General features: G+C 49.7%; 1 protein-coding gene across 1 annotated transcript in view; it reads left to right on the plus strand.

Annotated features, from left to right (window-relative positions):
* Positions 1-239: 239 nt before the first annotated feature.
* The window catches only part of UNC13C (unc-13 homolog C), a 46,137-nt gene continuing 20,412 nt past the window's right edge, over positions 240-25,964 (plus strand). The window contains exons 1-8 of the mRNA XM_070762748.1: positions 240-3,223; positions 9,191-9,213; positions 9,772-9,833; positions 13,016-13,094; positions 16,368-16,436; positions 16,877-17,096; positions 17,696-17,923; positions 20,761-20,902. Of these exons, the coding sequence (XP_070618849.1) occupies positions 334-3,223; positions 9,191-9,213; positions 9,772-9,833; positions 13,016-13,094; positions 16,368-16,436; positions 16,877-17,096; positions 17,696-17,923; positions 20,761-20,902 (3,713 nt within the window). The 5' untranslated portion in view covers positions 240-333. The remainder of the gene's footprint in view (positions 3,224-9,190; positions 9,214-9,771; positions 9,834-13,015; positions 13,095-16,367; positions 16,437-16,876; positions 17,097-17,695; positions 17,924-20,760; positions 20,903-25,964) is intronic.

Below are 25,964 nucleotides of genomic sequence, written 5' to 3' on the forward strand. Positions count from 1 at the left end.
AATAGGAAATGCAATTTCTCCAAATATCATAAATTACTTTTAAAATAATTACATGTATTAAAAAGATGAGCAAGTGTTCAGTATTTTTGACATGTAAAACATTATGAATTTAGTGTGGAAGTCATCCTAACGGTGTTCTTTGCTTTTTAGATGCTGCAGGAAGAAAATGGAAAATAGAACCGGGATTTTTCAGACCTGAAGCTGTTCCTGCCTACGTGAACACGTAACTGCGCGTATTGTCCTGGCTTCTCGTCTTATGTTGGAAGCACACAAACGGTTGCGTCCATAGGGAACTGCTGTCTTTGTGGGGAAGGATAACTGCGCTTGCCTCCCATGGTTTCTGCTCTTTTCCAGAACCAAAACCATTTTTACACACCCAGGATTTACAAAGGAATGTTTACAAAGAAGTTGGAAAACAATACAAAGAACCAAGAAGAGGGCTGCCCAGGCAGAAAGGAATTAAATAGTTTCCAAATTGGACAAGTAAAGCTGTTCTCTATCAGTTTAAAAAGCACAGTGAAAAAAATAGCTAAGCATACCTCTGTTCACCATTGGTCAGATAAAGAGGAGAGAAGTCACCAGGCGTTTTCTCTGTCTCCCACCTTCAGCTACAGGGCAGCCATTGCGAATGGATTGCAGCAGAGAGGGTTCTTAAAGAAGAATGAAGAGCCTTTCGAGGACGCATCTTCTAACGAGAGCTCCCTCTCAGAATTTCTAAGGGAAGCCAAAGGCCGGAACGGGAGCCAAGAGCATCCACCGCACACCATGCCCATGAGGCGCAACAGGAAGAGCGTGGGCAGCCTGGCCCCCTCGGACGGCAGTTCCGAAGGGGACCGCACGCTGCACAGCCTCAAGCTCGGGGCTCTGCGTAAGCTGAGGAAGTGGAAGAAGAGCCCGGAGTACGTCGCCTCGGACTCGGAGCTGAGCACCTGGAGGAAAACCTGGGGCCTGAGGAGCAAGTCCTTGGACAGGACGGCTCGCCCGCCCAAGCCCGGCACCCTGGAAGCCAGCTTCAGCTCCACCGGCTGCCTCAGCCAGACCCACGAGGTGATGGACATGATATTCAAAGAGCTCCAGGGGATCAGCCAGATAGAGACGGAGCTCTCCGAGTTGCGGGGCCACGTCAACGCCCTCCGAGAGTCCATTGACGAGATCTCCAGCAACGTAGAAGTCGTGCAGAGTGAAATTGAACAGCTGAGAACCGGATTTGTCCAGTCGCGAAGGGAAACACGCGATATATATGATTATATCAAGCAACTTGGACATGCGGGAAGCAAGACCAGTCTTAGATTTTTAAACGTGCCAGAGGAGAAGTTTGAGAATGTTGAACGCGTAGTGCGCAGAATATTAGTGGAGAAAATGGGATTCTCGGAGGCTCAAAACTCTGTCAAAATAGAACTAGCGCAGCGACTGGGGCAACAGAGGGACTGTCCCAACGCCAAGCCACGGGCCATCCTGGTGTATTTTGAGACCTCCCAGCACAGAGACCTGGTTCTGAAAAAGTCCTACAAGCTGAAGGGGACCGGGATCGGGGTGTCAGCCGAAATCCTGCCCCGAGAGTCCAGAGAGCGGAAGCAGAGGAGCCTCCCTTCGTCCCAGACGTACGAGAGCATGGACCTGAAGAGCCTGGCCGCTGACCTCAGAGCCAGAGAGCAGGACTGGGAGTGGCTGGAGAACCACGGCAAAGAACTGGAGTCTGATATCGGTCGGAACAGATACACCAAAATATCCAAATCTGCGCCACAAATGAAAAGGGGTTTTGCCAAGGACAAGGGGGATGTTCTCCAAAGGGTCCCAGGGGGCAACACTTTCCCCAGTCGGGGCAGCCCACCGAAGGAGATCAAGGCCAGCAGCTCTTCCAACATGACCTCTCTCTGGCCGTCCCAGGACGATTTGGCAGCGCTGAAGCTCAGCCGCTCAGAGTCGGATTTTTCTAAACTCTGCCAGACGTTTCCTGAAGATTTTTCAGAGAACCAACACTTTGTCAAAACAAACGGGAGCTCACTTTTATCTTTCTCCGACCGGGAACTCTGGCAGAAGACACAGGCTGACCTCGCCGAGTGGACTGGGGATCTGCAGGAGCAGGGCCTTCACCCAGGAGGCCCCCCTCCTAGGCGTGAGAGTGAAATGGAGAACACAGAGACTATTGACAGTGGGGTCAGCAACGGGGTGGCTTGTGCCTCGGGCGACCGGAGCCATTACAGCGACTCCCAGGTGTCTTTAGAAGAGGCTCTTTCGCCCTGGAAAGACTGGAACCAGCTGGACCAGGACAGAGACGTGGGGGCGGAGGCCTCCAGCTACAAGCATTTGGGTTACCACTTAAGTGACTTTCCCCACCAGCAGGGAGGCCTCGGCCAGTTCTCGGAGGCCCCGCATGAGAGTTACGATTATGCCCTGGACGGCCGCCGCTGCCTGTCCAGGGGAGGGTCCGCGGCTGAGACGCAGTGGTCCGACCAGCAGCAGGAGGCCAGGGCTGAGGCCCTCTTTCCCCCCCAAGCCCGGAAGCCTGTGATGTTCCGAAGCCAGAGTGAGCTGCCCAGCACAGACGCGGAGGAAGGGCCTCCCAAGTCCTGGCACAGCCGGCTGAGCATGGACCTTTCGGACAAAGCCCTCCTCTTCCCCAAATTCGGGAGCACCCTGCAGCGGGCACGGTCAGCCCTGGAAGTGGTGTGGAACAAGAGCACCCAGAGTTTAAGCGGCTGCGAGGACAGTGGGTCCTCTTTCATGGGGAGGCTCCGGACGCTCTCTCAGTCCACCGCGAACGAGTCCAGCACCACCTTGGACTCTGACGCTTACACGGAGGCCTCCTATTACTGCGCTGAAGACGGGAAGGACCCCAGCGGACCTACGGGCGAGCTTGAAGCGGATTACGTGGAGGTCATGGAGCAAGTCTTGGCCAAGCTGGAGAGCAGGACCAGCGTGCCGGAGCTAGAAAAACAGCCCCAGGAGGATGGGGGAGCGGGGGCGGCCGCTGTTGCACAGGAGGGCTATCCCGGCGGCCGTTTGGAGGGCAAGGTGGACGATTGGCAGGGGTGGGAAGTGGCCGAGGAAGGCACGGTGGCTGGAGAGGAGACGGGCGTGGCTGGAGACGGAAACGAGAGCGTTCCAGTGGCCCCCACTAAAGCCCCGCTTAGGAAAAAGGGCGCCCCGTCTTTTAAAGAAGCGGCTTTGAGGGCCTACAGGAAGCATATGGAGGAGCTGCGGGAGCAGATCCTGGCTGGAGGTAGAGTGGATTTACATTTTGCTTACAAACAGCAGTTAATTTGTTAAAATGTTCAGTTATAAGAGTTGGAATTCAGTGGGTCAGAGAAGCACCATTTACCTCTGGTAGAAATTCTGCTGTAGAACCCGTGAGTGACGTTTGTGACAGGCTCTGCCTCATGATCTGAGTTGCCATAGAAGATTTGACATGTTTTGTCCCACTGAACTAGTTAGAGTGAATCCGTCCAAATACAATACAATTATTATGGCTTTAGGACATTGCAGATCAAACTCTTAGTTTATGACCAACACGTTTCCCTGAGGACATTCTTTGTTTTGAGAGTGAAACAACATGTGAACGTGACTTAGTGTGATGTGGCAGGCAATAAATCGCAGTTTAGAACTCTTGATAATGTGTATTATTAAGTATCAGTTCAACTAGTCTTCCAGTGCCCCCTGTGAGAGACCCCCTGGGAGGAGTGTGTGCAGTGAGGCCTCTTACTGCTTTGATGCTGACCTCTGCCTTTAATGTGGATATAGGGACACATCCAAGAACGCTCCATAGTTTGGGGCCAGAGTGACAGCCTGCCTGATGGTCTGAAAACAGTCCAGGGCAATTGGCCACGAAAGGCTTGCAGGGTGCTGGTTAAAGTGTTTTGGACTGGAGGGGCGGTCAGTGCTGTGGACAGGGGCTAGAGAAGAAACCCTCATTAAAGCCAGGAGCGGCAGGCCTTCTAGTAATCACCTGGGCTCCCCCGCTGCCCTCCAGAGAGGGGAGGTCCTTCGGGTGGCAGCCAGGCAGGGAGGGGCCACTTTCGGCTAAGGGTTTGGGCAGGGGCAGGGGCAGGCCCGCCTTGCTCTCGTGACTGACAGCCACACCCGCTTTCCTGGCTGAATCTGTGTGAAGAAGGGGGAAGGGCGGGTGCCTAAAGGGGGGAGCAGAAAGGGGGGCTTTGGGTGCATGTCCATCATAAGCATGAGCAGCCAAGGACTGCCAGCCACCAAGCCCACCCTGGATGCAAAGGGCTCCAGATTTTGCGAGGGATCCTCTGTTTTCTGACAGAATTGGAGAATTTGGAGCGTTCAAGGCTGATAACTGCGCTGCAAAGGGAACAGCCAGGAAAGAGCCAGGGAAAAGGCCCTGGAGAAACTGTGCAGAAACAGCCCCGGAAGGAAAAGCTTCCATTCAGCCTGTGGAACAGAGACAGCAGCTCAGATTTACTCACTGGGAGGGACTCCTCCGAGTCTGTGTCCGGGAAGCCTCGCTCCGGCCCACCCTCTGCTTCCCCCACCACAGACGCCCCCTGGGCTGGCTTTAAAGACGCTGCTTCCTCCAGGCCGAGGGTCTCGCCCTCTGGCTGTTGCAAAGCTCTGCTGATCACACAATTCCGGCAGGACCGTGCAAGGGGACGGGTGCCCCTCTGGCCATGCGCTATGGGTGGGGCTGGCTGGGTCCCAGCTGGAGCTGTGGAGGGGCTTGCCTACTCACTCCCGGCTCCTGACCCAATCGGAGGCCCGGACCACATCCTCAAAAGCTGCTTCCCCAGGCCTGACTGGAAGCTCTGGCCCAGCACGTTTCATGGGGGGTCTGAAGCTTTTAGATAAATGCAGCAGCCCCCTCCCCATCTCGCCTGCAAGGATCTAGGGGGATTTTCTCACTCTGTCCAGCCGCCCCATCTGCTTCCTCTAGGGACTGACTGGTTTTTTGGAGCAGAGCTTTTTTTGCATTGATTGCTTTGGTTTTTATCCTGGCTTTAATGTATGGTTTGTATGAGATACATAGGATTGTTTTTAGATTAAGGGTTTTAAATGGTTTTTAAGTTTGGATTTGTACTGTTTTTGTTGTTGGGAGCCACCCCGAGTCTTCGGAGAGGGGTGGCATACAAATCTAATCAACAATAATAGCTCAAGGCAGTGAGACTACACAATGCTCCTTGTTCTTCCTATTTTCTCCTCAACAACAACCCCATGAGGTGGGTTGGGCTGAGAGAGAGAGGGGCTGGCCCAAAGTCGCTCGGCCAGCTTTCCTGCCTAAATTGGGACCTCCGCCTGGTCTCTAGGCCAGCCCCTTCCCCAACGGCCAAATGGATTCTGGTTCCGGTAGAGGAGAAGTGTCACACAGGTGACCTAAAGCAGCGAGAGACTCCATTGCAACTTGGGTTAAGGTCCAGGTGATACCTGGGTGGTGGTGCGGCCTGTGACACCCTCTTGAGTCCCTGGGGAGCTCAGTGGCACAAGGGCATCGCGGGATGCGTCTTTCAGGGTGGACCACCACAGGGCAAAAGACATAGATGGACATTGCGCGTGTCCAGAGTTGGACTACATGCCTGGATCCTCCACCTGGAATCGTGTGCCATTGAACAAGCTCGGTCTGTCGCGTTGTCAGGCCCCATTTGGAGGAAATTCCTCCCATGGGAACAATCCTGGGATGGAACAGACTGAAGCTGTAAGAATGAATTTGCAGTGTTGGGTTGAAAAACTCCCTGTGTTATTGGCAAGATACTAGAGATCTTCTGGAAAGAGGCTGCTCTCCACTTAGAACAGAGGTCACACCCACCATGCTGTTTAGCGAACAGGGAAATGTCATGATACGTCGTGTGAGGACAAGGTGATGCCGCGAGTTTGACCCCCCTGACTTAGAATCGGCCCCTTGCGGAAAGGCTGAGAGCCCGAGCTTTTTGCAACTGTCGGCCCACGAGACCTTTTTCGCCTCTTGTGTACAAGCAACGAGGAGTTTTCTCTGTCCTGCAGCTCTGTCCAAGCAGCTCTGACTGGCAAGCTCCTTAAAATATTTGCTCCAAATGAAACTGCCCTCTTTAAATTCTGGCCAGGAAGGTTTTTGGACTTTCTCCATCGCCATGGGTCATCAAACGGGCAGATTTCTTACGTGGTCCCTTCTGCCCTCCCCTGGGTGGCCTGGGGAGGTAACTGGAGATGGACAGGTAACAAAGGGAACCGCCCCCAGGAGTGGACAGTCCTTTTGAAATTATGGCCGCACAATGACAGTCGCCTTCATTTGTCTAGAGGCTCAGCAAAGCCAGAGTGTTGAGCCGAAGATGGACAGTTCTGCTTTGGGCCCAGGAGCCCAAGAACTGAAACACTATAAATGGTAGAAACGTGCGAAGTGGGCGAGAGAAAAGGGTGTAGCAATATAGGGGGAACGATGTACTTCCTTTTTGTACTCAGGCCTCGTGGGGACCGTGAACGGAGTGAAATAGAGCCTGGTTCCACAGGAAAACGGTGGTTCCAACTGATAGAATAATAATAATAATAATAATAATAATAATAATAATAATAATTTATTAGATTTGTATGCCGCCCTTCTCCGAAGATTCGGGGCGGCTCACAACAATAATAAAAACAATGTTACAGTGGAACAAATCTAATATTAAAAGAGGAAAAGACATATAAAACCCCATCATTTAAAACCAAACAACACATACATACCAAACATAAAATATAAAAGCCTGGGGAAGGTGTCTCAGTTCCCCCATGCCTGGCGATATAGGTGGGTCTTGAGTAATTTACAAAAGACAAGGAGGGTGGGGGCAGTTCTAATCTCGGGGGGAGTTGATTCCAGAGGGCCGGGACCGCCCCAAATAGGGCTGCAACTGGTGCACCAGGCGAACCTGGGCAAACGCCCTCCTCACCACAGCCGAAAGATGGTGTTCCAATGTGAGCTGTGGATCGAGGAGGATGCCCAAGTTGCGGACCCTCTCTGAGGGGGTCAATAGTTCCCCCTCCAGGGTGATGGACGGACAGATGGGATTGTCCATGGGAGGCAAGACCCACAGCCACTCCGTCTTATCAGGGTTGAGTTTGAGCTTGTTGACACCCATCCAGACCCCAACAGCCTCCAGGCACCGGCACATCACTTCCACTGCTTTGTTGACTGGACATGGGGTGAAGATGTATAACTGGGTATCATCGGCGTATTGGTGACACCTCACCCCATGCCCCTGGATGATCTCCCCCAGGAGGCCTAGCTGGGCAAGAGTGAATGATGCAGGGCGAGGTCTAGCTGGGCGAGTCCAATGAAGGATTGAGAGGCGAGCAGCAGGCAGAGGTGCTGTTGCCCCCTGGACCAGCCTGTCAGCCACTAAGGACTCCCCCCTCCACTGGCCCCGCTGGGTTCTTCTTAGGCTAGAAGTCGCACAGTCGAGTGAGTTTGGAAATTGTGAAGGGTTGTTGCTTTTCTCTCCCCCAGCAGCTCTTTGTAAGGGCTTGGGGCTGCCGAGGGGGGGTCCTTCTTCTTCTTAGCCCCCGGCCTCTGCTCAGGGGAGCCAGTGGAGGAGAAGTCAGCCAAGGTTTCCCTGCCGTTGGAGAGGGATTGGGGGGTGGCCGCCGCTGGGGTGGCTAGGAGCTGAGATGGGGACACCCCCCCCCCGAGACAGACAGGGCCGACTAATCCTCCTCCGTGTTTAAAACTCTGCATTCTCCTATGAAACCTCACATAGTTCAGGGGGCTTCTTGGCTGGCCTGTTTCTTTCTGCTGGGGTGGGGCCCACACGACAGAGGCCCCCAGTCTTGGGGAACAAACGGTGGAAGCCTGTTCACTGCCCGGTGAAATTGCCAAGGCTCCTTTTCCTGCCCCACAACTTGTGACCCACTGATCTCAATTTCTCTTCTTTTCTGTCAACCCATGGCTACGATTTTGCCTTGGTCTTCTCTGGGTCAGACACTTCTGTCCGTTTGCTACACGCCGTAATCCTCTCAACCAGGCACAGAACGTTAGATACGGTTGCCTGCTGGAGGATAGTAAGATAACATCCTCCAGGCCAACGCTGCGTTGGAGTAATGGCTTTAGAATAATTCCCTACCATCCTCCTGGGCCTGTGGCCACAGCTGTCCGGGCAGACAAATCCCTAATTTACAAGGTGGACAGGGAATGTTGCGTGAGACGGGGGCAGCATGGAGCTGGCTGGCCGGCGGGAAGAGAGCAGCTGATTTCAGCACCAACCCCCCCCTTCCCCCCCCCCCCGGGCACCTTCACCCTGTCACTAGTCCCCAGCTACGAGCTCTTTTCACAGAAGCCTTCCTGGTTGGTGCTCTGTGTCTTTTGGGGATACACCCTTGGTTAAAATGCCCAATGTATAGCACCCTGGAAGTTTGGATAAAGCTTTAATTCCTGTGTCCGCAAAAGACTTGATAAATGCAGCCTCATTCATAACAAGACATTTGCGTTCACAGGGGAAATGATGACATCCTGCCTTGCTTCACTCTGGCTTCCTCTGTTTAATTGAGCGATCAAAATTAGGTGGATTTGTTTTTCTGGCCAAGAAAAAGACACAATACTTGTTTCTCCTGCATTAATTGCCGTCCTTCGCTGGACTCTCTGGTGTCAAGGAGAGTTACGCCACTTTGACTGTCAGTCACAGCCATCAACCATTTTATTCCCATGTTTCCCTTGCAGTTCGGTAATTCTTTCTTTGGGTGGGGGGGGGGGGGAGAGAGGGACCCCCTTTCTTCAGGCTTGACCTAAAGGGCCATCCTACCCTCCGGGGCCCCTGAGAAAGCGGTGGCTCTCCGCTCACCCCCTGGGCAAGAGGCCCGGAAGGCTTTCCCTCCAGGGCCAGCACTGCAGGGAGGACGTCGGGGCCTCCGAGAAGGGAATCGTGACTTGAAGGCGGATTCCCAGGACTGCAGGAGGCAGGCCAGCGTTTCCCAGCATGTCTCCTCCCAGCTGTGGGTCAGGGAGGCTGCTCTGCCTCCCTCCCTAGAAGGCTGTCCTCCTGAGCAGGGCTTTGTGGGACCCCTTCATAGAGACGGAAGAGCTGCCCCCCACGGCACACCCAGCACTTCCTCCCCCGGCCTCCCCGGGAATGGAAAGAGGCCAGGCAGAAGGAAGGGGGGGGGGGAGGCCCCAACCTGGTTTAGCATCTGAATTTAAAGCTCAGGAGCTTCCTGGCAGGATTTGCAATGTTCACTGTGCGCATTTCTTGGAGACCCTGTGTCTAATTTTTATCCCCCTCTTCCAATTCTTTTTCAGATAGCAGTTCTGTGGATGAAAAGGTTCCATATTTGCGTATTTCCTTAAAGGGTGCTGTCTTTTGTGGGCGTGTGGTTGTGGCACAGTCGACCTGTTTGGTCTTTTGATTTGAGTTGTGAGATGCGCATGCCCCCCCCCCCAGCTTTCCATGCTTCTGTCTTTCTCTTTCTCCGTCGATGTGTCCAGATCCCCCCGCCCCCGTTGACATGCAGACCGAGCCCTCACTGTGGTGGTTTCCTGACTCATACGTCGTCGTGCCAGCTTAGGGATCTGCTCTTGCCCAACCCAGGTTTCCCCGTTTGGCACCCTGGGACCAGCACGCCACTTGACCAACTCCCGCTTGTGCTCCCGGGTCTTAAAGGGAAACCGCCTGCAGGGGTGAGGGGGGCGCAGCCCAGGTTTCCTCCTGGAGGCTGAACGTTGCTCTGTTGTCTTTTCCAACAAGATGGACCTAAGCTTTGGCGTGGTGGAGCTGGCCCTGCTTCGCATCCGTGTTTCCGTCCCCGGTGTTGTTCCGTCTCTCTGCTTGCTCCCTGCCAGCCCTGGCCGAGAGGCTGAGCCGTCCCTTCTTCTCCTTCCAGGCCCTTCCTGCCAGCGGGCGCCCCTTGGAAGCCTCCACCCTCGCCCTCCAGGCCTTTTCTGGGTAAGTAACTGCACCTGGAAAGACGAGACCTCTGCTGCCGCCCTCGGAGGGGCCGGTGTTCTTGGGGCTGGAGGTCTGACCGTTCCTCTGAACCTCCAACTAGGCTGTCAGTTGTCTGAGATGTTGTCAGAGCTGACACCAGTGAACCAGACTCCCCTGTCCAGTTTTTCTTTGCCCTGACATCCCCAGCCGAAGGGCCAGAAGAGATCCCTCGCCTGCTGCTGGTCCTGCTGATGATGCTGATGACAAGAACCCCCCCCTCACTCTTCACGGGCTGTGCTCTGAGTAGCCCACCAGGTTTCTCCTCGGTTGAGTTCCGCTTCCATCACCTTGGAGGGCCTCGAGTGGCTTCAAAACTTTGGAAGAGTTTTGGGATATGCATGGAGCGTGTGTGTGTGTGTGTGTGTGTGTGTGTTTGTGCATCTGGTCATTTCATGACTTCTCTCTGATCTCAGTCTGCTGGTCATTTCTTTTCTGTTTATAGAGGTTTTTATTATTATTCCTCATCATGCAATCAGCCTAGTTGTTTAGACTGGATTTGGCATTATTGGGTCCTTCCCAAGGGCTTGGGATTGGCAGATATTGATAATATTATGAATCATCACATGGTCAGCAGGATGTCCAGTCTGGGTTTGGCATTTCTCTCTGCCTGTCGGGTCCTTACCAAGAACCTGGGATAGGCAAAGGTGGGTGTTACAGTTATTGTTGCAGGATGGAAGCTGTTCTAACTACCATTATTATTATTATTATTATTATTATTATTATTATTATTATTATTATTTCTTTTATTCATTAAGCATGAAACTTAGTCAACTGCACATTTTAAAAAGTGTCCACTGACTGGTGCCAATGGGTTGGTAGAGGTTTCTGCCAGCGTCCTAGGGATCAACCGAGTATCTTTTTAAAATATGTGATGTTTTTTGCACAAGTTTTTGCAGTTCGGCTGGTGTTATTGCAGGAAACTGCAATTTCTTGGTGTGTTTTGTGAAATTCTTGGACATATTGCCAGATGCCCCGATGACAATGGGTATCACTACTACATGTTTCATCCACAACCGTGGAGTTTCAATGTCACGATATTTTGTAATTTTTTCTCTTTGACTCTGGCATCTCCTAGTATAGTGATATCAATAAACTGCAATCTTCGGCCTCAACAACCGTGATACCTGGGGTGTTCCAAATGATGATCTGTTTGTACTACAAAATCCCATAAGATCTTCACTGCCTCATTTTCAGTAACTTTTTCCACGTTGTGCTCCCAAGACTTTTCCAATACATATTTTTTTACATAATGATCAGGGGACTAATTTAGCAACTCAATCATGTCTAACTTTGTAATCCATTTGTGCAATTTTGCATATTAAGTGAGAAACAGTTACAATTTTCTTGTTGCAAAATCGGCAGTTTGGATGGTCAGTGGATTTTTTCCCTTCACTTTCATGGCGTGAGTTTGTCGTCCTTGTTCTTGAGCAGCGAGTATCAAACCGTCCGTTTCCTTCTTGATGGTCCCATTTCAAGCCATGCTCATGTAAGGTTGTCCTCACATCTTCCTCCAATGTTTTTCAAGTGTTGTCGGTGCAGAGCTTTGTTTTCCTTATACTCTGCCTTTGTTTTTGCTCTTTTTATAATGTTCTCCGCTTTCACAGCCTGCAGTACTTTTTCTGTACTTTGGTTCACATAATCATTCAAACTTCGGTTTGCTTCTTCTTCTACAGTTTGATGTGTTTGCAATACTCTCTGCCTCCTATTTTTCTTGGCAGGTCCAAGCTGTCAATATTACTTTGTGGATGTAAAGCGTGGCACATATTCAAAAGTTTGCCTGTTTTCTGGTCCAATTTTTCCAGCTCAGCCAAAGTTCAGTTTATATAGTCCAGTGCAGTTGTTTTATGTTATTTTCAAGTCAAATTTTCCACTTTGGTTTTCTGGTGGGTTTCATTTTTGGCATTTTATAACCCAGTTCTGCAATTATAATGCGACTGTGGTTGATTTAATATGGTGTGCTGGATGGGAGATGGGAGTTAAAATGTTGTTCATGGCAGTTAACAGACCTTTTGCTCTGCTGGGCACTTCGTGAATGGTAGCTGCTCTTTTCCTTTCTCTGTTTTCAAACTTTTCTTTCAGCATTTTTGCTAGATCACTTAGCTCCACATTTTCCACATTTGCACAGGAGGATCTTCAGCCTCTATGTTGGTTTTTCCCACTGACTGGTCAGTTTGTTCATGTGTTGGAGCAGTTTCTTCAGTTTGTTCATCATTACTTGTTGTTTTCTTTTTAGCCAATATTTCTAGATGTTGCATTTCCACATCTGTTAAAACTTTATTAGAATAGAATAGAACAGAATTTTATTGGCCAAGTGTGATTGGACACACAAGGAATTTGTCTTGGTGCATATGCTCTCAGTGTACATAGAAGAAAAAGATACATTTAAAACTTTAGTATGGATTATGAAGCATCTTTGATCAATCAATCTTTGTTCAATTACATCACTTTCCGGATATTTTTCCTTTCACAGTTGCATCATTCTTTTTTTAAAATTCCCCAGCTGTTGGTTCTGCCTGGTAGTAATATTGGATGATTTCTCCATTTTCTTCAATAGTCCAAGTTTTGCGCTTTGGTTCCAATCCCTTTGCAGTTGCAGGAACAAGAACAAAATCGTCCTGATCTTCTTCTTCTTCCATTACCTTGTGCAGAACAATATTAAACCTACAGCAATGTCTCTCCTTCAGCCTCTCACTGGGTGCAAGAGCAAGCATCCCACAGTTTTCCTGGGAAACTAAATATGGAAGAGGTTGAGCAGGTCATTGGCAGAACCAGGAGTGGGGTTCACTTACCTTCACTACAGGTTCGGAACTCTGGATGTGTTTGCGCACTCACTCATGCGCAGATTGTCTGTGAAGATGTCTGGGTGGGTAGGCAGAGCCTCCCGCTGCCACCGCTACCAGTTCGCCCAATCCGGGGCCAACCGGTGGCCACCCACCCCTGGGCAGAACCACTTTGGAAGAAGCATACAACCAGGAGCAGTGCATGAGCTAAGAAGGCCAAGGTATCCTTATTCCAAAGGTTCTGGGCTATTTTAAAAGGTTTCAACCAAAAGGTCTCAGGGGACTGCTGTGGTTGTCTTCCCTATGAGCCATGCACCTTGGTATGTCCCATGCACTCACCCCACCTTCTCATCTTTTCAGCCCTGGGAGTGCTCTCTACGGGATCGACAGCATGCCAGACCTGCGACGGAAGAACACATTCCCTGTCATCCGGGACCTGGTGAGTGCTGTGCTTCGGCTCAGGGCGGCTGTTCTCTGCTCACCACAGAGCCCCACCAGCGAGAGGGGGCCAGCAAGCCTCAGCCCCCGCTCGGTCCCACTGGCTCCTTGGGAAGAGCCCGGGGCAGGGCCTGCAATCCTGGCCACTCAGGGGTGGGTTCCTCCTGGTTTGGACCGCTTCGCCTGGACTGGTGGCGACCTGCGGGTGACTTCATGACGACATCCCCGAACCAGATCGGTCGGTGCCAGTCCGTGTGTGCCACCATCTTTTTAATTACTATTTTTTTGAATTTTTGGATTCCCCCCCCCCCCCATGCACTGGACATGTGGTCGCCATTTTGTTTTTTGTTTGGAATTTTTTTGGGGTAAAATTTGTACAGCTGATGTGCGCGCATGTCCACGCCGCACAGGAGGAAGCCAACTGGCAGAGAGGTAAGTTGGAACAAGGGGTCCCTCGAAGAATGAAATGCGTTATTCACACACGCCTAGGCCTCTGGGTTTTGTGTTGGGTTACGATAGGTGGCTGTGGAAGTACAGGCGGCCCTGGACTAAGGACCATGTGGCGATGGGAGGGTCTGTCATAAGTGGTTATGGCCATAAGTCGCTACGTGGAAGGATTGTACGGCCATTTTTACAATAGTTGGCACATCCTTGAAGCAAATCCAGTTTCCCTGGGTGTGTTTTGCCAGAAACCAGCAAAATATTGCAAATTGTGATCCTGTGACTACAGCAGGCAGCAACTGAGCATAAATTCAAGCCGTTGCCAAACACCTGAATTGTAACCAGTTTGCAACAGTTGTAGATGCAAATGTAACTTGTAAGAGACTTTTCGGAGGTCATTGTGAATTTTGATCTGTCATTTAAAAAATGGATGTCAGTCTAGGCCTACTTGTAACTTATTTCAATTTTTGAAAAAGTTGGATTTTACCTTCCTGATCAATATCTCACTTTTTTTTAAAAAAATCCATTTTTTCAGCTAGAAACTATTTTAGCCTAAAACGTTATGTTCACTGAATTTAAGTGGTGGTCACAGAGACAAATATGAGATAGCTAAGAGATTGTGTATCAGTTCAGTTCCCCATTTGAATGTTTCCAAGGCGTGAAAATAAGGCAGGATTTAGCTGAGGGAGCTCTGCAGCCTGGAAATATTAACCATTGCATGTCATTGTCCATACAGCATCTGATTATTAATGCTTTTCCTAATTCTTTTTCATAATTGCTGGATTTTCCAGGCAATGGTAAGTGGATTTATTGCTTGATGTATTCACGTATGGCATTTCTCAAAAGGTTCTACCCCAGGACAGCTGGTCATTGCAAATTAGACATTTCCTTCAATAATGCTTTGATGTCAATTTGAATTTAAGATGTTAAAATCTACCTTAAAAATTATTTGTCTGAGCCCTAAAAACAGCAACTTAAGTAGGTCCACCCAGAAGTCCACTGGTTTCAGGTTAAATTAAATATTAGAAGCCAAAAGAAAAGAGGATGGGTCAAAAGTGGAACAAAAGAAGTAAGATTATCCATGTATATAACAATAGTAATGATGGTAATATAGAAATATCACAATAGGAAACAAGAAAACACATTGTCCAATGTTTTAAAATGTTTTTCTATGTTTGTTTATATTGATATAAAGAAAACACGCACACACACAAACACACACACATATATAAGAAATATTCATACTTAATTAAGGGGAATTCATTATGAGTTAGCATCACAAACAAGCTATATTGGCAAGAATTTGTAAAGAAAAGCTTGTGAGATTAATTTATTAACCAAATTGCTGCAATAATGAAGTAAATCAAACAACAACAGGCCAGTGATTTGTTCTTACTTCACCTCATAATTATGTGTGGAGTAAATCATGTGTGATAGAACACTCCACTAAGAACACAACAATCATTTATTAAAGCTGGCAAGTTGACAGTGCGTCACTGGTCTTCTGCGGTTAATGCTGAAGGTTTAAGATAAATTTACAGAGATGGGGGTGAATCTGCTGTCCAGAACTAAGGAGAAATTTCCTGCAGTCAGAACAGTTAATCAGTGGAACAGAAGTTGCCTCCAGAAGTTGTGAATGCCCCAACCCTGGAAGCTTTTATGACGTAGTGGAGGGTTTCCTGCCTAAGCAGGGGGTTGGACTAGAAGACCTCCAAGGTCCCTTCCAACTCTGTTGTTGTTGTTGTTGTTATGATGATGATGATGATGCCACTGACAAGGAATTGTTTTATAACGGAGAGCTTCCAGTGTGTTGAAAATCATGAATGCTGTCAGTCAGATTGATTGTTATTCTCATAGTTTGACCCTGCATTGCAATTTGGAAAGCAGAGGTGTGAACATTCCTGTTGTTGTCACACTGACAACAATAGGGCTGTTCTTGAAGATGTGAAACAGACATGGGTGTTGGGGAGCAGCCTCCGAGAGAGCTGCCATCAGACAGAGTCAATGGCTTTCTTGGTCTTGCCTCTCTCTCTCACACACCATGTTTCCCGAAATGTTTCCTGCAAATCGATCCTTTCTGAATCAATATTGTGGAGGGAAAGGCCCGCACAACACTGCGTTGTGTTTCTCCTTCTGTCAATAATAAAAGTAAAACAAATGCCACCTGATATATTTCGTCAGCACCTTGTTATCCATTTGTAATAAAACCTGAGCACTTTAAATGAAATTGATTTAATATTTATATCTATTGTCCAAATAAAATATATTTTCAATCTTTTGTATTAAACTTACTCCAGTATTCACCATACTTGTGAACTGCCAAATTATACGTGACAGATTTTATAAAGATGCAAAGTGACTTAATATTTGTGAAAGGTGTAAAATAATGTTTGTTCCCTGCTGCTTTGCAGTTTTGTTTCTGCATTAGTGGCCCTGTTTCATGGAGGGGGGAAGTTTGGAAGTGTCTCCATGGTACTTTCCAACCGTTACGCCAGGGGAGGGACGGCCGAGTCCTCCAGGGCGAGGCCAGAGAGGGCAGGGTGGAGAGCAGCAGGCCTGGCCTCGGAGCCGGCCCGGCCCAAGTTGGCTAAAAGAACCATGCCTGCCTGCGACCGAGTTTCCTCGGCTCTTGGACTGCAGAATTTTCCAGACATTTTCCTGTGATTTTCAGGCGGCAAAGAGGGGCGGCAGCCTCTCTGAGGACTCGGGCCCAAGGTTCCTTGTGCCCCCCCCACGTGTCGTCCAGAGCTCAGGGACCGTAGCAAACTTGGGAGAGAATTTTGAAAGCAGCCACCTGCCACTTTCCCCTGCCTGTGTCCTTTGCCTTTAACAGACGCTGGCTGCCCGAAAGCCGGGGGTCTCGCTGGCCATACTTGTCCGGACGTCCCTGGATAACGAGATGGTGAGAGCAAGAAAGGCGCCGCTTCCGAGACCTCCACCGGGGCTGCGCTTTGGGTGGGGGATGGGCCCGACCTCTCAGTGGGGAAAAGAAGCTGTCCCCCCGCCCCCACCCCCAGAAGGAAGGGCAGGTAGAAAATCAGCCCCACCCCAGTGCTGTGTGCCCAGCTCCGTTGCCCTCTGCCACTTTGGGCCGAAACGATGCCCAGATTCTCCTCTCTGCTCTGAAAATGGGCTTGTGAATGGGGGCCTGGTGTGTCCATTTACACTTGGCCAAGAAAGAATTGTAACCTGTGGGGTGGGTGGGGGTTTGCACGGACACGCCTGTTCCGTTGGCTGACCTCACGCTCAAAAGAATGGGCCACGGGCAGGGCAAATGAATGAAACCAGTCCGACCCAGTTGAGAGTGGCCGCCTCCCCCTGATGGCTGCGTCCTTGGCACAGAAAATGCTCGTCTTCAGGAAGACCCTGCAGGCGCTCATCTACCCCATGTCCTTGACCACCCCGCACTACTTTGAAGTCTGGACGGCCACAGCCCCCACCTACTGCTACGAGTGCGAGGGGCTGCTCTGGGGCATCGCCCGGCAGGGAATGAGGTGCAGTGAGTGTGGCGTGAAGTGTCACGAGAAGTGCCAAGACCTCCTCAATGCCGACTGCCTGCAGAGTGAGTCCTGGGCCCCCCTCTTTCTTTCCAGTGGGGGGGTGGGGGCTGCATTCTGGGGCCACAGGCAGCCTGGGAAACTGAGGGCCCTTCACCGCTGCCTCTACCAGCCCCGGGATTGGCTCACTTTGCTGATGGTCTCGTTGGTGAAGCACTTGACCCTCTACCTGGACCAGCCCAAGAAAGCCAGCAGAGGTTTGTGGGTTGGTGTGTTAGACCTCCTCCGCCTTGAACTTCTCTCCCCCCCTCCCCCCCCCCCATGTTTGCAGCCCTCGGTTCCTGCAGGATCAACTAGATCAAGTTAAAGCCCAGTAGATGTCATGGACACCTCAGCCTTAGTGCCCCTCCCCCCCAAGTGTGGTCTGGCCAAACGGGCTTTAAAGGTCTTCCATTTGGGCTTGTGTTGGGGCGCCTTGGCAGTAATGGCATTTCCCGGGGTATTTGCCATATTTGGCATCTAAGGAACCAGGAGGAGATGGATCAGAGGACCTGCTTCTGAGGTCTCGGGAACCCTCCCAACGACCGGATCAGTGAATTATTACATTTATTTATTTATTCATTCAATCGTCCATTCAATTGTTGTCGTTGTGGCCTTCCCTCAGGGGCAGCCGAGAAGAGCTCAAAGCACGGGGCTGAAGATAAGACCCAGAGCATCATTACAGCCATGAAGGACCAGATGACCATTCGGGAGAAAAACAGGCCAGAGGTCTTTCACCTGATCCGAGAGGTCTTCCAGGTTTCAAAGGAAGAATTCTCAAAGCACACCAAGGCGGCCAAACAGAGTGTCCTGGATGGCACCTCCAAGTGGTCAGCGAAAATAACCATCACAGGTATGATAGTTTCCCAGCTTTGGTCTCCTTTTGTGTCTTCTTTGTGGCCATTGTGAGAAAAGGCTGTTCTGTTGGGTTTCATGAGGAAGTTGAGTTGGCCCGGCTGAGCTTAGGATTCGTGTCTGGGCTGAGACCAGGGAGACCCCTCCGATGGGGCTGCGCAGTGGGTCAGTCTGCCCAGAGCAGAGGAGGATTACCTTCCCTGGAGGGGTCCACCTGGACTGGAAGCACTCCCCCCCCCACCCCATTGGGCGGAGGTTAATGGATCCCTCCCCCCTGGCCCAGGGGATGGGTCAGATGTCCTCTTTGGCCCTTTCCATGTGAAATAACAGCTGAGATCCCTTCCTAGCAGGTCAGCCAATTGGCTGCTGAGAGATTTATTTATGCAGCCCGAGGGTCACGGGAGAATGGAAAGACTCCAGGGGGTTTGGCTGAAGCTGCCCTGCTCTGACATCCCATAATCCGAGTTTGCTATCATGGCAGGAAAATGTGTGCAAAATCTACAGTAATGATCTTCTCTTAACATTATGGCTTTTACTGTATGTTCCACCTTTCATCGTATCTATCTGTAATTTTACTTTATGGGAAGAAATGCTCCATTGTCAGGAATGTGTCCAGAGCTTTACACAAAATAGTACTGTGGAAATAGACATAACCCATTGTGATGCCACAGTAACAACAATTATAGGCAGAGGTTCGACTAGACTGGAGGGTAATGAATTTTGTTGGTGAGATGGATGAGTCTGGCAGGAAGATGCTCAAGGCCCAGGAGGGTCTCACTGCCAAAACTGGGGGGAGGGGGGAAAGCACCTGTCTCTTTCTTGGATTGACAGAAGATTTCACTTCTTTTGTGGAATCCAAGCATTGGAATGGACCTGTCCCTTATTGTGGCCAAGCTCCAGGACTTGGTCAGAAGGAACAGACCCTGGAAAGAAAACCAGCTGTGAACTCTGTTGTAAATCTACATTGACAGGACTTTGCAGGTCTGCAGGTCCCGTTCTCTTGTCGTCCCTTGACCACCTGAGCACAGAAGAGAGAATCCCGCGGGGCCCAGTGTGCTGCTGCGGGCTGCTCTCCCTCTTCGGTACCCACTCTGCCAAGGCCACTGCCGCGTTCCCTCTCCCCTCCCATCGCAGGCTGTTCAGGCTGCAGGCTCTTGGCTCTGCTTGGGTGGCCTTATGATCTTCATAGGAAGCGGCACTTTCCCTCCAGGACAGCATGGGCGAGCGCAGACCTTGAGCCAGCAAAATAAAAAACGAAAAGGCCTCTGTCAGCTGCTATCCATGGCGTTCCCTTCCGGCTCCAGGATGACTGTTCATTGAACACTTTAGACCAGTCCTGACCTTCCAAGTTCAAGCAGAGCTTGGGGCAGGGGGACAGGGTGGGCCCACACTTCCCTGAGCAGGCACCCAGTCAGCTCACTGCCCTGCCAGGGACTCTTCGAAATGCAGCTGCCCTGCAGCTGTCTGGGTGCTGTGAATAATACAGGCAAAATGAATCTTAGACATTGAGAGGAAGGGGGAGACAGGTGGGGCTGGGATGCAGCTCTAGCTTTCAGTGGGCCCAGCTTGCTGCTGGCTGAGCAATTTGCTTTGTTATGAATTGTGATGGAAGAAGCAGCTGACAAGTATTTATATTTATAGCAACATAACTACACACTAGCCAGCATAAATTCTGATACTGCAACGGGAGAATTTTCAGTGGGGCTCGCAAACTGGAGAAATGGGATCTGGAACTTGTGCTTTGCTCCAGGGCAAAACATGCCGTTTCCTCCCGAGAGTGATATATATTTAAAAGATTTACTGGGACACGAGGCAGAAAACACCCTGTTGTTTTGACTCACCCCACCTTCCTTGGGGCAAGAGAGGGATTTCCGGCTCAAGGCTTTTCTGTGGGTCATAACCCCCCCCCCCCAGCTGAAGAGAGCTGCACTGGTGGGATGCGGGCGGAGGGGCACAATTCCTTTTCTTGTCCCTGAGATGGCCCAGCTTCGGCATCTCCTTGGCTGCTTTCGGGCTACGTGGCCCATTTTGAGTCTAAATTTTATCTGCTTCTCTGAGTTTCCTAAATTGTTTTCATAGCCAGGCCCACGTGGTTTCCTGCCACCTGGGCAGTTTCCACCAAGGCAAAATGTTCATGTACGTAGAAATCCCACTGATGCAGCTCTAGACCCGAGACTACAAAAAACAACCCTCTCCAAGTCAAAAGATCATCTCCCTTTTTTGGAACCGGACCTTTGGTTCCCTCTGGCTGGGTTAGGGTCTCAGTGGAGGCCCTCCGTGGAGATCCAAAGGAGTCAGTAGGAAGAAGGGAGCTCTGCCCTCCTTGGGCTCAGGGGTCAAAATAGACTGAAAAGGGAGGAGGAGGAGGAGGAGACCAAGCCATCTGCAGTTCTCAAATTTTATGGGACCCAGAGCCGCCTCCTTTTCGGCAGCTACCAAGTGATTTTCCACGCTGGCTTATCAGTGGTTTGTGGGGGCAGGGAGGGGGCTTCCTCCCCCCTTCTGCTTTCTCGAGAGCATTTTTCTGTCTGGGCAGTTTGTCTTCTGGGTGGGCAACACAGAGGGTTAGCCGTGAGGCTGACCCTGAGCTCTGTATTTGTTTTCTTGTTCTGCCTTCTCACACTGACTTTCAGCTGGACTCTTGGACCAGGCATCTGCTCCGGGGTCAGTCTTTGTCCGTTGCTTGATGTTTCCCTAGAGATTGACCAGGCAGAGGGCCTGGGACCTTTGGGCCGGGCAAAGCTTGTGCTGCCCCCCTCCCACATTACACGCAGGAGCATCCTAGGCGTGGGCCAGTCCTGATGTGCCAGCTGTTTCTCTGTCTTGTTCCCACAGTGCTTTGTGCCCAAGGTTTGCAAGCAAAGGACAAAACCGGCTCCAGCGATCCATACGTTACTGTGCAGATTGGCAAAACGAAGAGGAGAACCAGGACCATCTTCGGGAACTTGAATCCAACGTGGGATGAAAAGTTTTATTTGTAAGTACTAAGACTGAGGGTTTCTGCAGTCTTGTTTGTTACCCTAATTGCATGTTGGTCACTTGGGGCTATTTCTCATTCAGCTGAGTTACAGCCAAAATATTCTTTCTTATTCTTCAAAGTTCATGCATTTGCCTTATGGAATAATCAAGGAGCTGTGCGTATTCTAATTTTGGAGAATGGGAAGCTAGATTCTTCTGCCTCCTTCATCCTTTTTACTTTCTGGCCAAGGAAATAGTCAACTTTTGGTGTGAACTAGAAACACATTTGATGCTGATGACTTTGCTTCTTTATTAGACATGCAATGCAATTGTGAAACACGTAGCCATAGAGTCACCTGCAACGCCACTGAGCATCTCTGCCATTTTATTTTGATTTAACGAGAAGGGCAACGTCACAACAGTCTGGCAGTTATATCCCAGATGCCTGCATGTAGATTGTCCATCCTTTAGGTTTTGCCTTTTCTCTGAAGAGACCAGGAAATGTTTCTGCAGGAGGATTTTGTGGAACTGCCGTCCCTCTTGGCTTCAGTTTGAGAGAGGGCATGATGGGGGGGGGGCTGTCCCTGGGGGAGACCCTCCCTCTGCAGCCTTGTTTCTCCCTGGCCGGACAAGCCTTAGGAAGCCTATGGGGGCTTCGTCCCGCAGTCACACTGGGAGGCCTCCAGATCAGCCAGGGCAGCAACCCAGGAGGATTCCCCTGGAATTCTGCCCCTGTCTCTGCGGGCGGTGGGGTTTCCCTGACTCTGGGTGAGCTGTGGCTGCTTCTCTCCCATCTGGCACCAATAACAGTTCCCCCCCCCCCCCCCGGCTGTTCATTCTAAAAGAGACCAATCATTGTTCATTATCTCAAGTAACACAAACAGTGGTGCTTTTGAAGTCCACGGATTGCTCTTCCCACCAATATATTCTGAGCTCTTTTCGTTAGCTTGCCCCTCCCCCCCATCATGAAACTGGGGAGAGCAGGGGGGTTGAGGGAACATGTGCTGCGACTCCATTTCATGTAAACAGCTTCTTTTTTGGGAAAGAAAACACTTTCTCTGTGTGACAGCAGCAGTTGGCAGTGCACCAGGCCTGCTCCGTAGCAGCTTGTTTCCAGCCTTTATAAGTGAAGTGGCAGCATTTGCTTGATTTAATTAACGTACATGCACACATTCATCAACAAACACTAAAGGCAGCCAAATAATTCAGCTAAAACTTTGAGCACGGGGGGTGGGAGTGGAGGTGAGGGGAACAAAGAGGGTATTCAGGGCGCAGTTCTCCTAGTTGGAGAGGAAGGTAGACCCCAGCCACACAAGGAAGGAGGGAGGGAGGGAGGGAGGGAGGGAGGGAAGAAGGAAGGAAGGAAGGAAGGAAGGAAGGAAGGAAGGAAGGAAGGAAGGAAGGAAGGAAGGGGCCAAATAAGCTGTGGTATTCATCCTGAAGATACACCGTTGTATAATGGAAGGGTGAGATTATCTTTGAGATTTTAATTAGGAATAAGCTCCAGTGAATATTGGGAAAGTTGGCTTGTTCGGTATAAGCATCCATCAGATCGTGCTGAGATTACTTTAATTATAAAATAGACAGAAGGCATTTGAAAGAACTTGGGCCTATTCCCCTGGAGTCAGAGACGGGGTGACAGGTTAGTTTCCCCCCTGAAATGTTGCTGAAGAGTCCAGAGAGGAGAGAGAGGTGGAAAGGGCCTCATAGATCATCTGGTCCAAACCCACCGTTTCAGACAAATGGCCACCCAATCGCCTCTTGACAGTCTCAAGGGTTGGAGCTGCGTTCGAAAGGCCACTCTGGCTGGTCCTGTCTGCCTGCAGCAGAAACCCAGAGCGATAGGATGCCTCCCTTCCTTTCTGCGCGGCAGAGACGTGTCCCGAAGGGCTCAGGGAAGGAAATCACAGCTCTCTGAATTTGCTCTGAACCAGGGCTCTTCCGTGCCTCCTAGGCGGCACTTGCCTTCCATCAGCGGCTGTGCTGGCCATGCAGTGCTTCTGGTGAAAAGGATTTCTAAAAACAGTCCATTGACTCCCTTCCTTCCTTCCTTCCTTCCTTCCTTCCTTCCTTCCTTCCTTCCTTCCTTCCTTCCTTCCTTCCTTCCTTCCCTCCCTCCCTCCCTCCCTCCCTCCCTCCCTCCCCCCTCCCTCCCTCCCTCCCCTCCCTCCCTCCCTCCCTTCCTTCCTGTCTCTCTGTGTGTCTCTATTGAATAGGTTCAATAGGCAGTGGTGCAAATTAAGCAAAGGTGAACATTTCCAGCCAATCTCTTTCCTGAGAGGATAGGGACTGATTCTCCCTTCCAGATCAGCTGAAGAGTGCGGTGTCCTTGTGGCTGGCCCGAGCCCTGTGAGAGATGCCTTGTGCTTAGACTGCGCTTTGTCTTGGGCAGGGCAGGGATTCCTTCCCCTCGTCCAGGGCTAAGATTGTTGCCAGGAAAGACGGGACAGATCCCCTGCAGGCCCTTTTGTTCCCTGGGGCAGTCTGGTGACTGTGGGGAAGCTGAGGGCCCCCACCTTCAGGGCTTAAAGTGAGATTCTCGGTAAATCGGCAAGGATTCCTTTTGAGACGCGCCGAAATATGACAGCAGCTCTTCTACCAATTTTGAAGGCTGTGGGAGAAAAGACCCTGGTTCTAAAATAATTATTTCTGCTACTATTGTGGGCTTTAAATTTGGGATGGTGATGTCATTTAACTGTAACGTCCCTCTGTGTATTCATGATCTATGAGAGATTAAAATAAATGGCCAAGGATTTAGAATCTACAGCTCTGATTACAAGTATGGATTTATTTTACATTATGCAAATTGTATCTTTGATCCTGCTTGGTTTTCAAATAATCCCATGTTTGCTTTGAAAGAAAATGTGGCTATTGTATTGAGGAAAACATTCTGTCAATCAATCTAGCCTTTTAACCTCATGGGAGGGATCTTGGAGGCAGCCCAGTTCCCCCTGAACTCCTTGGGGGATAAACGAGCGCCTGCCCGACAGGTGAAGCTCTCAGGGAAAAGGTGTCGCTTCACCTGGCAGGCGTCCAGTTGGGGGACCGCTCACGCGGCCGGGGATTTCTGGCTTGGTGGAAAAGGCCAATGTCACCCCCCAGCAAAAGAAGCATCCGAGTGAGGATGTTGATTCTTTTCTATTCCACATCCAGCTAAGGAAAATGAAAGGAAATGGATTCAGAACCCTGCTTGGTTGGGCTGCTCGGTTTATTGATTAGTCTCCTTTTCATTCACGGCATACGGCAAACCTCTTTTTAAACCCTGGGAATAGCTACTTCAGGTCTATTCTTTTTTTAAAAAAAATTATTTTTATTGGTATGAAATAAACAACAAAAATAAAAAAGACATTAAAAAAGAACATTATGAAAAATGCAACAGGGCCATCTACAAAACATCTATTAATCATAATACGGTATACATATTGACTTCTATGCTTTAAAATTTTCCATTTATTGCTATCTTAGTTATCTTACATCAATTGGAAACTTAATTATAACACATTCTCAATTTTGATATTAATGTTGTACAATATCCTATTCATTTTTTCTTGCCATGTATGAATATTTCTCCATATTTCATGTATCGTTTTGTGTTTTTTTGTCAAGCCAATTGTATAGTAAATTCCAAGTTTTATAGTATTCCAAATCTTCTTTTTCTTTTAGTTCAATGGTCATTTTGTCCATTTCTTCACATTCCAGAATCTTCTTAATTATTATGTTTTTGGTTAGTACTCCTCCTTGTTTCCAGTATTGAGCTAGTGCTATTCTTACAACTGTGAGGATGTGTAAAATTATATAGTGATCCTTTTTTCAAAAATTCAAAAAACCCCAGAAACATTTCTATTGGGGATACTAGGCCACAATATCCCCAATAAAAATGTTTCTGGGTTGTTTTTTTTTTAAATCTTTCATTATTTCCTCTAACCAATTCTTGATTTTGTACCATAATTTTTGAATTACCGGACATGTCCACCACATGTGGTAATAAGTTCCATTTTTATAGCCACACTTCTGGCCAATCTTTCTGGTGGTAGATGCTACCTATAATACATGCAGTGGATTTAATTAACTTATAATTATTATTCCAAATTGCTTCTCATTGATCTAACTCTATGTTGTATCCAATTTTTCCCCAGTCAATCATATTCCCTTTTACTGTTTCTTCCTCCATTTTATAATTAATTAAAAAGCTATTGTTTTCTCTTGTTACGGTAGCAAGATTTTGTGTAAATCTGATTCCGTTTTTGCTTTGATTTTCTTTTAACCTTGGCTTAAGTTGATAATAATGCCACCAGTCTATTTTATTCCCTTGTTTTCAGTTCAGTCATCTCTCTTATTTCCCATCCAAGATGTCTGAGTATTTCATACTTGAGATCTATTCAGTGTAGGGTGACGCTCTGGAAGCCCCTCGCCTCTCTTGGAAAGCGTCGGACTTGTGTTGGCACAGGTTGCGGGGATGAGATTCCAGGGGATGAGATTCCAGGGACAAGGAAAGAGGAAGACCTCCGTGGACAATTGGTGGCCTTCATCAGACCGTCCCTCCCTCTAGCCGTAGTGGAAAGTGGACGGAGCAGTTTCAGGGGCAGCGGGAGGGGGATTGAAGCGGAAAGGAAATAGTCTCCATTCACACAGCATAGGACTTTCCAAGCAGGCCAAGCTCTCTTTCGTTTCCCGCGACCTTTGACCTTTCCAGAATTCCCAATGAGAAACTCCTGGGGTGTGTGTGTGTGTGTGTGTGCACCTCCCCCCCCCCAGTCATGTTCTGCACCCCCCCTCCCCACTGGACCCATGGCCGGCCACTTCATCTCTGGTGACCGGTTTTCTATCTCGCTGCTGCCTCATGGACAGTATCTTTGGGCAGAGCCAGCACGGCCTCTTGTAGGTCAGGGCAAAAGCGAAATAAATGAAAAAAAAATGGGAGCAGAACCAGGCAAGGGCAGAAACGGGGCAGCCCAAAAGAATCCTGGAATCCAGTGAGGATGCGGAGCGGTGCCAGCTACCCTGGACGTGAAGGGTCTGAGCTGGGGTGTCCCTGCGCTCCTTTGGAAGCGCCCGATCTCACAGCCGGAGGGAAGGAAGGC

This window comes from Erythrolamprus reginae, chromosome 10 (assembly GCF_031021105.1).
Source record: "Erythrolamprus reginae isolate rEryReg1 chromosome 10, rEryReg1.hap1, whole genome shotgun sequence".
In the NCBI taxonomy this organism is placed as follows: Eukaryota; Metazoa; Chordata; class Lepidosauria; order Squamata; family Dipsadidae; genus Erythrolamprus; species Erythrolamprus reginae.